The sequence below is a fragment of the Passer domesticus genome, chromosome Z (genome assembly GCF_036417665.1).
Source record: "Passer domesticus isolate bPasDom1 chromosome Z, bPasDom1.hap1, whole genome shotgun sequence".
Lineage (NCBI taxonomy): Eukaryota > Metazoa > Chordata > Aves > Passeriformes > Passeridae > Passer > Passer domesticus.
Window position 1 is genome coordinate 7,402,072 of NC_087512.1, and position 13,016 is coordinate 7,415,087.

General features: G+C 44.2%; 1 protein-coding gene across 15 annotated transcripts in view; it reads left to right on the plus strand.

The window, feature by feature from the left end:
• CELF4 (CUGBP Elav-like family member 4) overlaps nucleotides 1–13,016 on the plus strand; it is a 692,304-nt gene that overhangs the window by 612,196 nt on the left and 67,092 nt on the right. For 14 of the 15 annotated variants that reach the window (XR_010354139.1, XM_064405438.1, XM_064405445.1 and 11 more), the window contains exons 6-7: nucleotides 1,972–2,115; nucleotides 10,039–10,186. Coding sequence is in view for 14 of the 15 variants with exons in the window: in XM_064405438.1 (XP_064261508.1) it covers nucleotides 1,972–2,115; nucleotides 10,039–10,186 (292 nt within the window). In the remaining variant the exon portion in view is untranslated. The remainder of the gene's footprint in view (nucleotides 1–1,971; nucleotides 2,116–10,038; nucleotides 10,187–13,016) is intronic. The other variant, XM_064405435.1, reaches the window with a different exon arrangement.

The following is a 13,016-nucleotide window of genomic DNA, read 5'->3' on the forward strand; positions in this document are numbered from 1 at the left end:
GTCCAGGTGATAATTAGCAGGAAATGTATGCATTAAAATATTCATTTGTCGATGAGCTGCAATTAAGTGTGTGATTTGGGGAAGGATCAATATCTGCATCATGTGATCTGAAGAAAAATTAAAAGTCACCCAGCCTTCAACAGAAATGCAGGGGAATTTTGGCTACAGGGTTTTTTTTTTCTCTCTTCTCCTCCACTCCCCCTTCTGTTTAGGTTTTATAATAACTGCTGAAGATTGCTCTCCATCTTTGAATGGAGCATTCATCTCTGCATCTCTTTGTTTTCCTGAAGCACTTCTTTCAAAACGTTGCTCTTCATCACATTGTGTGAGGGGGTTATAGATTTATTAAAGAGAGACTAACAGGTCAAAAAGAAAGATTCTTTGCCAATGAAAATCACTTTCTCCCAGTACAGATTGCTAATCCAAGGGAGCATCACTCATTGTGTGGTGTTAGATTGTTGGGGTCTTTTTTTAGCAGGTTAGTTCCTCAAGTCTTTATTCATAACTGAGGATCTGAAGAGGCTATTGAATATGTATAGCTTAGACTTATATATATGTACATCTATAGCTGTGGTTTACTATACTCTTCCCAATTTGTAGCAGAGCAATTCTGCTTTCACTGAGACTATTTTTTTCTGATTACAGGTACACAGGGGTGTGTGTAAGCCAGCTATTAATAGTTTTCTTGTGCAATTCCAGAAAATTCACCCTCTGCTAGGAAAACAAGGGTCCTGCAACAGTTCAGCTCCTCTGGCATGGAGCTGGTCTTCCTCTACTCCCACAGCCAGAAATTGAGCTGATTGTTTCCTCACTGACAGTACTTTGACCAGTGAACACCAGTTTGTCAAAACAGAAGCTATGGGAGCACAATTATTCAGCTGCTCGCTGTCAGTGTCCTGACAGTCCACCTGCCCATCTCCCCAGGCTGGGGGGCAGCCCAGATCCCAGGGCAACTTCCACTGCTGTCAGGGCTGCAGCCAGATTGTCCCTCCCCTACACCTCCTCCTTCCCTGGGGAGGCTGCCCTGTGGGGAAGCAACTAATCCATGAAGTGAGGACTTCCTTGGAGAAAGACCAAAAAAATACCTTCCTAGGTAGATCTATTTCTTCTCTTCTCTGCCCCCTATCAGAAATTTAAGGATTGCAGCTATTGACCCTTCATCTGGTTTTGGGAAGGAGAGGGATTGCTTTCATTCCCAAAGCACTACATTTTTCACAGATTTCTGCAGGCAGCTCTCATGATCATCCATAGTTCTGTGCTGGTGCTGACTGCAGACATAATCTTAATATTGTAAATCTTTCCTGGAAATGTGTGGGCTCTTTCATGGTAGCCTCTATTTCCTACTGTTTGTAGAGTGAGAGCTCAGGTCCATTCAGTACTATTTTTGCTCCCTTAGTCTGGCAGTGCTGAAGAGATGCTCTTTCATGATGACACATACACCCTGCTCAGCATACTGACTCCTGTCTCTAGGCTGGGCTGAGATTTCTCACTGGACTTGAGGGTTACAAGACACAACATTGAAAGGGTGATCCAGTTCAGGGGTCTGGAATGCAGAGACCTCACCCATTCCAGCAAAACAAATCAGTCTACGAATCCTACCACATTCATACAGCAATCCCTCCTACCTTTTGTTGCACTGTGTCCAGACCTTTGTCTTCTGATTCAGCATTCTGGGCCTGAAGATTGAAAGAATATGGCAACAGCTTTTGCAGAGAAAATGTAAATGACATCCTAGAAGCTTGAATTTTGGAAAGTAGGAGCCAGGCTGCTAGCATTCACCCTCCAATGTTCTTTACTTCCTGATACTCTCACCCTCTTGCAAAAGTCAAAATTCACAGCCTGATAGGTTGCATGGAAAATATCAGCACCTGGATCCCATTCTACTAAATCTCTGTTAGATGTATGAACTGATGAGCTGGTGTACATCAGGCTCATTCCCTGTGTGTCTCCTTTTTGTTTCCTGTGCTGCAGGGAGCCTCTTCAAGCCTGGTGGTGAAGTTTGCTGACACGGACAAGGAGCGTACGATGAGGCGCATGCAGCAAATGGCAGGACAAATGGGCATGTTCAACCCCATGGCCATCCAGTTTGGAGCCTATGGAGCCTATGCACAGGCAGTAAGTATAGACAGCAGCTCTCTGCACGTTCATGGGAGGGGGAGTGTCACCTGGAAATGCACAAAAACTCGTGGGAGTGGGCAAAAAGCCTGAGCAGAAGAGGAATCGGTGGCTTATCTGTTGAACTGGTTACATGATGGGAGTAAAAATTAGACATGCTGTCCAGGGTAGGCTCTGGGAATCCCCCAGGTGTGTCCAAAGTGTCATAGACAGAAGAAGTGGCTTCAGTGTCACTCTACAGACATTGGTCAGGCAGCTGGAGAGATGGCAAAGACACCACTGTCCTGATGTTCTGGTCCAAAAACTCTTCTTGCATTATTTTTAAACTAGAATAACTCTTCTAATTTCCAGACAAGGTTTATACTGATATGAAAGGATACAGTCTGCACCTTTACATCACAAAAGTTTCCTCTGTTTCTCACCAGATAATACAGGTGCATTATGAGGGGAGGTGAGGAATCAGGGTGGAAGGAAGAGGAAAAACAATTTTTGGTCTTCTCCCATCTGCTTGAAACAAATGGATATTTTTCATTTTGATTTCTGTGAAAGCAGAATTGGACCCATACTCTTTTTTTATTATTATTTTTTCTGATAAAAATGCTAATAAGGAGAAAAAAATAAGTTTTAGATCTTGACCCATTGGATATGACAAGCTGGTGACACCAATTACCCTGGGGACTTGGGAGCTGTCTAAATGATGGGATCACATTTCTGTGTGGCGCTTGTAGACCCAGAGCGTGCTCAGATGCTGTCTCTCAATCAGCCTCCCTATCTGCTCCATCTCACAGGCTCGCATGAAAGGGAAGGAAGGGAGCGTCGAGGCGCGGTGACGTTGCCGTGGTCCCGATTAATCCAGCTCGGACTGCTGGCTCTCAGATATCAGGGTGATTGGCACCTCACAAATGCCAGCAGGAGATGGAGGAATCGATAGGGGAGGGGGAAAGGGAGACAGCAGTTTTGCTCAGTCTGGAGTCAAAGAGCTAAGCCAAGTCAAGAGGAGGGAAGCTGAAAAATCAGGAGCACGACTGTCATGACTGGTGATGCCACTGCCACCAGCAACTCTTGTGACATTGGTTGAATTGTTTGACCCCCTGATCTTGTTTCCTCATGTACAAATAAACCTGATGATCAGATTTATTTATTTTCTCATCTCCCTCAGGGACATGGCTCTCTCTTGTACTGTCTCTCCATGAGCTTTCTCAGAGGGGTATGACAGTAACAGAAGTGTAAGAATTGCCTCAGCTCTTAATAGTAAGGCCAGCACAAGAATGAGACATCAAGCTCTCTGATTTGCAGCGTGTCCTCCCAGCTATCCCCCAGCAGTCCAAACCTGACTGATGTCTCTATAAAAGAATTCCCAAGCAATCCCATGACAGTGGTTTTTTAATGGTTTGTAATGGTCTGTCGCCATGGGGGAGGTTGCTCAGGACCCTGTTGGTGCAGTTTCTTGCTGAATTTCCCCCAGAGAAGCATCTTGCATGTCACTGTGACTGGATTAGCTCCCAAAAAGTCTCAATGCACCAAGGTGGTCAGGGCAGGAACGCCCATGGTGTGGCTGCTTGATGGATTGGTGGGCAGCCATGGGTTTGCCAACCCAGCAGCATCGCTGAGGAGAGGCAGCAAGGGTCTCAGTCCATCAGAGTTTGACAGATAACCTTTAGTGTTGCCATCAGGACAGATTTGAGCCCCAGCTCCTCCCCAGGTTACCTCCCTTACAGCCCAGCAAATGGCCATGCCACAGCTCCCTGCTGCTGTACCCTGCCAACCCCCTCAGCCTCAACTTAAACAACTTTAACCTTGATAACAGCCATGGTCTCAGCCAAGCAACCAGTCCTGGGGTTCAGCAGCCATCTGGCCTCAGACAGAGGAAAAAAATGAGGAAGCAAAGGGAGTTCTCCACTGTGTGTGTTTTTCTATCCCTTCCTCATGTGCCACCTTCAGCAGACCAGACAAAGCTTGGCACCAGTTCTGTCTGCTGTTTCAGTGGCACAGAAAGTCACATCAGACCTGCCTCACCTCTTTTGTATGCAGCTCAAGGCAAGTCAGATTTCATAGCTTCCTAAAGCTCCCAGAGCCCCTACTCTAATTTATTTCAGGGTAGGTTTTTTGGTTTTTTTAGGTTTTTTCTCTTCAGCAATATCTTCCCATACTCATTTAACTTCCCCTTTTATGGAGCAATTATTTATTTTATTTCACAAGTGTACAGAGCACCAGCCCTTTTCATTGTCAGGTTACTGTGGATTTACATCAGCTGGGTACTGACAGCTGCCTCTGCAGTCTAGGGCCAGGTTGAGGTATAGATCTGGACTCAGCCTGGAGAGAAGGAGAGTGATGCTACCTGGCACCACCTTTGATTTGCTGCCAGCCTAGGAAGAACCTGCAGGAACACTCTCCACTTCACAGAGCACAGCACACCCACTTAGGGTGGCCAAGCCCAAAATCACAAGCAGTGACAATCAAAACAGTCTGTGAATGGTAGTACAGTCCTGGCACAAATAAGCTACAGTTCCTGCAGGTCTTTCTTTGAATAAAAGGGGCAAGGAGTGTTTCGTGCTTGTCTCATGTCAGTGATGCCTCACCATGCAGAAAGGAAATGTGCACAGATCAAAAAAGGGTGAGGGAGATGGGAAAATGCAGAAGAGCAAAGCAAGAACAAAGGAAAGAGCCTTGGAAAGTGACAGATACAGTATAAATTATTTAATTTTTAAATTATTTAAGATAAGATCAAAGTCATAAATCAAGTTTGCATAAAAAATGGGGTGGGACTGTTAGCCACAGTCTTGTGGCCAAACTCCAGCCATGGGACTGATTGCATCCTGCAGCAGGGGATAGGCACAGAGTTAGTGTGTGAAAACAGACAGGCTGGGACAGAGACAGCATAGGCAATGCTAACACTTGTTCTCTGGCCTGGAACAAGTCCTTTCTCAGTAAATTCCATCTCTCCTCACTCTGAAAAGGTACAAATGGCTGCTGCTCCTGAACTGCAGATAATAACTGCAGCAAAAACTTGGAATATCCAGCACAGCAGAGCTCTCAGACATCACCTTAAGTGGTCTCCTTGGGAAGTTAGGGCAGCAGTTACTACCATGCTGACCATAAAACCCTGGGTGCCCCGTTCTGCCTCCCTGTCCAGCTCCCATGGAGATGAAAGGATATTTCTGCTAAATGATCTGAGGGAGTGCTGACAGGAAGAATTGCTTTCCCCAATACTTCTTCAATTTGGGTTGTGAAATTATTTTGGAGAGATACTTTAAAAAAAATCAGCTAGCCCTATGAAATCAGGGGAAAATTACTGACTATGGGCTGCTTTCTGGGTATAATAGTTAATATATTTAAATTACCAAAATGGGACAGTATATTTGGTAAATACTACCTGTTATGCAAATTATTTGCACTGATCAGTTCCAGAAGAGGAAGCTATTTTGAAGCCATAATACTTTTTAGCAGGGATAATACTATATTTCTGACCACTGGCTCCCAGGTAATTCAGAAATAAAGAACACTAAGATTTGGGGTCTACATACAAATTTTTAGGTCTTTTGGGGGGTTTTCCACAATTCTCAGAAAGTAAGGAATCCAAGGTATTGTATGTCATATCTTGGAAAGACCCTAAGACATGAATTAAGATGTTGCATATTTGTTTAGGGTTTTTTAATACCCTGATTATATTTAAATTTTATTTTCAAAACAGAAATTTCTATTTCTAAGAAAACATAAGAAGTATGAAGGACAATTCTAATTTTTCTACCAATTATCTTCTTTTTGTTTCAAGGCTTAGAAAGTATTTTTAGACTTAACTCCCAATAGCCAGTTAGGTATAGCAGATATGAATTTGTCAATTACACAATTTTACCAAATATGAGTCATATCACAGCCTGATTGATTATTTTACTTGCCTCTTTCTATCACAGGGATACCATGAGGATTCATTAGCTAAGCCTGTATAGATCATTAGAGGTGGGAAGTGTGGGATGCTGTTACTATTATTATTGTTATTATTATTATTGTTATTATTAGTAGTAGTATTACTATTATCACTGAATGAAGAATATGGAAAGTCAGACAAAGCATTGTGTGGTTCAGACACAAAGATAGAAAATAGCACTGGAAAAAAAGGAGAAGGTCATCACATTGTTCAGAGTAAGACTGGAGGGCAATGATCATGCTATTTCAGAAAGAGCTCATCAGAAATAATCCCCCTTTCTCCTCTTCCCTTTCTTCAGTTTCACACTTATTTCTTTTGGGGGATGGGGAAGGCAGGCTGTGCATGCTTTTCCTATTTCTAGCAGGATTTTTTGCTCTAAGTTCCTTCATCCTCCATGCAATTGTTCCTCCTGTAAGAAAAAGACATTATCTCCCGCCCTTGAGTACCATCAGCAGGAAAAAGATGTGTGAGACAAACCCTTACAGGTGTCTCTACTGACCACACAACACTGCCACCCCTTTCCATGCTTTAGATGGCTTTTCCAGTGCCTCTCCCCCTGTTTCCAGCACTGGGGTTGTGACTGCAGGCTCCTGTCTCCTGGGGTGCTGCCCAAGGCAGGAACCAGTCTGGTAGCACCTCCTGGTCTCCTCAGAAGATAAATATTTGAGCAATAGAAAAGACGACAGGAAAGAAGGAACAAATCCTTAAAATGGATGGGGAAAAACTCTAAATGCTGAGGCAAAGGTCATGCAAGGGAAGTAAGAGAAGCAGAAGGAAGTACGTCCTTTCAGCTAAGGGAGGGAAAACCTCCTCTCTGTCCCCTTGGATCAGTCTGAGATAATAAGGCTGCTGCCTTCCTGATTAGTGCTCTGTAGCCCCAGCCCAGGCAGGGAAAATCTGCATTTCAAATGGCATATTTTAAAGTACACAATACCCAGGGGCCCTGCTGCTATTGATTTGCCTCTGGTGGGGTCACTGCCTCACTTTCTGCAGCTTTATTAACTGGGACCATACACTGGGTCTCTTTCAAAGTGAAAGGAGAGTGGATGGGACATTTATCTTCAGGGGGAGCTGGGAAAGGAGTGGGGTGACTTTCACTGGGAATGCCTTGGAGGTTTCAGAAGGAAGACTAGTGACCCTTACAGGACTTGTTCTCCTTCTGTAAATTTCCCTAGAGCCACCCTGGGGGGGAAGCAGGTAGGTGTTATGCAGTCAGCTTCTTTCAAGGTGACTGAATTCCTGTCCTCCCACCCTCGTGGTGCCATTGGACTCAGCCAAGCTCCGACCATCAACCACTGGGCTGGGTAGGAGCCTCCTCTTCTTTCCCCCTAACCTTTACCCCTGAGCAACTCCAAACAGAATGGCATGGGCACAAATGGGATCTGTGACCTCAGAAGTTTGCCAGGAAATTTGTCAAGGGTTGAAACACCCAGACATTCCTGGGCCTTGGCTGAGGCCACCTCTCCAGCCAAGGAAACAAAGCCATCAGCTGTGGTACACAGCTGTGTTCAGGTGTGCAATGCTCTACTCCTTCCAGCTCCAGACAGCCCCACTTTTACCCTGCTGACTAGGTCTGAAGGCTGCAGAGAGGACTGTGTCCTCTGGATCATGGTGTAAAGGGCTCATTTCAACATGCCAGAGGGGTTCCCAGGGGTCTAAGACATCTCAGAGAATACATCCACAGAGCCCTGAGATATTGATATATAATAGATATTGGGTGACTGTTCTCTTCAGGAGTGCCTCTGCTTTGTAGCAGAAGCACCTGATCTAGTTTCTCATATCACAGGCTAGGACTTCATTTTTGCTGCATCAGAGTGAAAAGGGGTAAGAAAGTGCTGGAGGCTATAAAACTATTTTTTAAACATCTACAAAGCTACAAATATATGGGAAATATATTTTGAAAACTAAAACAAATCTCTAGGTATCAATCAGGTAAAAATACCCAAAACAGAAAATGAGATGTGAGTCAGCACACCAAGTGTTGGAGTCAATCCAGTGTTAAAGAAGGGTGGATGGATTCCCCTTCCTCCTTTACTTCCTTGGCATACTTTCTAGTGTTGCCTGCTCAGTACCTCCTCTGGAGAATAAACTCAAATGATGCCCAGGAACAAATGTACTCCTTAAAGGAGGATCAGCATAGTGTATAATACAAAAGGTTGTCTAATCACTCCATGAGTAATTGCAAAGAGCAAAATATCACTAATTAAAATGTCAAAGTACCTTGTGCAGGGTAAAATAAAACAGGGTGATTAACCATCAAAGGGAAAGCCACCACTTTGCCACTACAGTTTATTAGGCTTCAAAAAATAAGACTCAAATCCAGCAGAACACATTTCACCTGTAGAACAGACAATGTGTGAAGTCAGGTATCCTGCATTACATTGCTGGAGAAATCAAAGCAAGTTTACATAACATGTGAATAGTTATTCATCAGGTTGTTGTCAGAGCACCCCTTACTTTGGACTGTTTATGGATGCTGACAGGGAAAGTTTCAGCATTTGGATGACTGCAGTGATCTCAAGGGTTTGTTTTAGTGTACATGTGTAAGAGCAGTTAATTTAGCTGATGCTTCAATATTAAAATGAACAGGAGGGAACAGTCTGTTCCTTGCCATGACTTCTGAGGTCTATTTAATTCTGAGAATCATGTCCCATATGCTTAAAGAACAGCATCAGAGGGTGATTTCCTGATGGGAGAAAGAGTGAAATCAGAGAGAGCAGTGAAACAGAGTTACTCCAATTTTGGAGACAGCAAAGACATGAATCACTTCAAAAATCACCACAGAAAAACATTTCTCTTTTCCACTATTATCATCAAGTCACAGATTACCAGGGATTGCGGAATGTACAGAGTGAGGTTTCCCAAGCTTTCTGCACGTCTTTTTCCCCCCCACACACACCATCTCTAAGCACCCAGAGCTTGTCACTGCTGAGGGTTGGATACTCAGACATTCCTACCCTGTCTGGCTCTTTGTACAGCATCAGGGAAGAAAACAAAAAGCAGCTTCTCCAAACTGTCTTTTTCCTCACACCAGGACCATTTTAAAATCTCTCTCCAGCCATATTGCACACATGAGCTGCATCAGGTGTGTGCTGGGCTCTGAGTGTAACATAAGGATTACAAAGCCTTGTAATGAAAAAAGCATTCCCAGGATTCATAAACATTCACCGGCATTCTGCTCCAAAATTTTTAGCCTCAAATGCCTGAAAATGCAGCCTGGGTTCCTTATTTCTTTTTATAGGTGCCCTGAAAGAAGCAGCATTTTGACTTTCTAGAAAAAATTAACTGAGAAGGTAAATCCAGATCAAAAATACAGGGAAATGGTTTTCTCATTAGACAAATCTAATCTTGCTAAAACAGGGGAGCTCCCTTCTCTTGTACAGCACTTCTGGTTGTCTCTGATAGTGTTGGAAATCAGTGCTATGACCTGGTTAGAAGTTTTGGTTGTGGTTTTTTTCTCAGTACCCAGCTGAAACCTCCTAGCAGCATCAGAAAAAGTCTTTTTTGTCACTGACAGGTGGAGAAAAACCAGATTATCCCTAGAGAACTAGTCAAAATTTCTGCTTTGGAGAAAGAATCCCCTTTTCCTGGTCTCGTATCAGTAACCTCCAGGTTTTTCCAGAATTTTGGTACAAGCAACATAAGCCACGAAACCGCTCGGCTCAGGTGTATTGTGTTTTGTCTGTATGAAGACTCTTCTCTGCCTTTCTGACCAGAGAAGTACCAAGCAGCTGTTGGGCCGAGTCCAGGTCACTGGAGCCCTCCACACTCAGGAGCACGTGGCGGGGTGGGGACCATAATGACCCCACTTTGCAAAGGCGCCCTTTGCTTCCAGCAAGAAGAACGACCAAGCCTGGGGGGTACCACAGGGGTGGTGTGCTGACACCCCAAAACATCGGGGCGCATCCCACCCTCACCGGGGGCCCTCCCGCTGCCGGCGCCACAGGCTGCCCCGCCAGCGACCGCGTGATATTTTTTCCCTGCTCTCTTTGTTCCAGCTGATGCAGCAGCAAGCGGCGATCATGGCCTCGGTGGCGCAGGGCGGATACCTGAACCCCATGGCCGCCTTCGCCGCGGCCCAGATGCAGCAGATGGCGGCTCTGAACATGAACGGCCTGGCAGCCGCCCCCATGACTCCAACCTCAGGTACGGGGACAGCGGGCTGGAGAGGGCAAAGGGCAGGGAAATCGGGCCAGGTCCCACAGGACACCTGGCAGGATTTGTTAACTCTTTAGAGGATCAGGCTCTCCTCCCCAGGGGACAAGTGAAAGGACCAGAGGAAAGGGTCTCGAGTGGCACCAGGGGAGGTTTGGATTGGATATTAGAAAAAGTTCCTTTTCCAAAATGGTTGCCAAACATAGTAACAGACTGCCCAGGGCAGTGAAACAGTGTCCATCCCTGGCGTTATTTAAAAGGCATGTAGATGTGGAATTTAGGGACATGCCTTAGTGGCAGGCTTGGCACTGCTGGGTTAATGGTTGAACTCAATGATCTTAGAGGTCTTTGAGAACATTTTCTATTCTGTGCTTCCATGATATTTCTCAGTCTGATCCCACACACAACTTCTCTTTACTCTAAGAGCCCTCCAAGTGTCCCAAAACACCCCCACAGTGACCTACACTGGTTTATTGGGGCATATATGTGTCCAGGGGGTCAGTGTTGGTGCTATCACAGCCAGGCTGTCCCACAGACTAGCAAAATAGAATTGTGGGGAGATGCAATATCATTAACAAGGTGAATTTTGCCCTTAGGACACATGAGCATTTCCCCCTGTTGTAAAATTGGACAGAAGGTACTCAAGGAAGACATCTGCTGCTACCTGGAATGAGGGTCTTTAGTGAAGGGGTATCTGGCTGCAGCAACAAAGACAAGTAGCCAGTGAGGGGCTCCCAGGATCTAACTAGGCTGTAAAAAGCCCATTCTAGGAGCTGCAGTATATGGTTAAGCAGGCAGAGAAATAAGCTGGGATGGGAACAGGACTGTCTTTCTTGGGGCTTCAAGAACATAGTGACCATTTCAGCAGGAACAGGTCAAGGAATCATCAGCTGTGGTAGTCCTGGACTGACATGTGGCCTAACAGCAGGGAGGTAGGGAAGCAGGAAAATGGGGCCAAACCTTGAAAGAAGTGAGCATTTGGATAGTTTTTCAATATACTAGAGTCTGGTAGGGAGGCAGAGGACTCAAAGGAACATCTTAAAGGACCATTTGTAATAGAATATCACGAGAGAGTGGGGAGAGAAGGGAGAGTAAGAAAGACAGATCTCATTCCACAAGACTATGGAGACCCAAGGAAAAGCACTTGACTCAAAAATCTTATACTGCACATTTCAAAATATATGTTTACACAATGATAAATGTATAAACAAAAAGTCGATGGAGCTACTGCAAATCCAAATAAAAAAGTGGCTTAATTATATGTGCACCCTTTAAACCCACTGCTGGCAAGATTATCATATTTGCATTAGCTAGATTTGTTTTGTGTTGGTGGGAGCAAAGAGAACATCAAACAAAGACTGCCTGGAATTCAAATATTGTCAGGGTCTGTAAAGCTGAATCTAGGCAGTAGCTTGCAATGGACCCACCACAAAAAAGCATAAGCTCTTTTGAATATATATAAGTCTATTCTTGAAAATAGTGTGTTCTATATCATGGCTGTGAGAGCACCTGTACAATAACCAAGTTCTGTGCCCACCAGGATCTCCAGCTCGCAAAAAACATCCCAGCTCTTTTTTAGTGTAATCATTTCCTCTTCTGCTATGACCAGTGCCTTTCAGAGTCATAGAATCATGCAATTTAGGTTGTGAAGGACCTTGAAGATCATCAAGGCTAACCATTAACCCAGCACTGGGTTCAAGCCCACCACTAAAACCACATCCTTCAACACCACATCACTGTGTCTTTAAAATACATCCAGGGATGGCAACTCCACCATTTCCCTGGGCAGCCTATTCCAGTGTTTGACAGGATGAGGGGACTCATGTTAAACTCTCGCTGTCAGAATAGAGGAGAGGAAACTCATGTTTTTTACATGCTTTCTGGATCACCCATGACTGGTCATTATTGAAAATAAGATGCTGGTTTAGATGATCCCTTGATGTTTTTCATGGCAGCCGATTTTGCACTCTCCTAATGACATATTTTCAATCACAGAGCCTATTCACTTTGGCATTATTTCAGATTTACCTTGAATGAGTAGCTTCCTCCATGAAAAACCTCTGTGGTGGGTTGTGGAAATGTCCATTGACAATTATTCCTTAGGAGAAATGTTTAGACTTTGAAATTACTCCTTGTATTACTACAACACTCACAAAGCATGTGATAAGATGCATAGAAAATGTTTCACATAATGTCTGAGCAAGCAAGCCTACAACACTACCAGCAATTTCTGAGTAGCCAGGAGATATCTGAAGCCTAACATTAATTCTCCTGCTGGCTTTTGTTAGCATTCAGAAAGCCAAATGGAAAATGATCATTCTGCTTCATAGCAGGATTTCTAGTCATTGAAGTATATCTTTTTTCTGCCTTGGAAGGAAAATGAAATATTTCAAAGTTCTCAGAAAAAAAAAAAAAAACAGGCACTAGAAAAAATGTTTGGAACATTGAAAAAAAATAGAAAGGAAGTGTTTTGATCTTGCCGAAGCAAAAGAAAAATTGTGCTAGGAAAAAAGATTGTGGTAACCTAGAAGTCCTAGAGGCTTTAGAGGTATTGGCTCACCACAGTGCCTCTGTGCTGGTATCTTCAGGCCCCCTAATACACCTGGTTTCCTCTGTGTCCCACCTCTAGGAGAGTGGATTCCTGGGAATATGACCATAAGTTCATTCATTTCCATGGGACCTAGGGGCTCAGAGTTTTGGATCCAGGAAAATCTAATAGATGAGAGACAGTATCCATCTCACCTGGCTTTAACCATACAAAACTTAGACATCTCATTTGAACTGCAGTGCATGGAGTGCAATAAGCACTCCCTATGGGTAA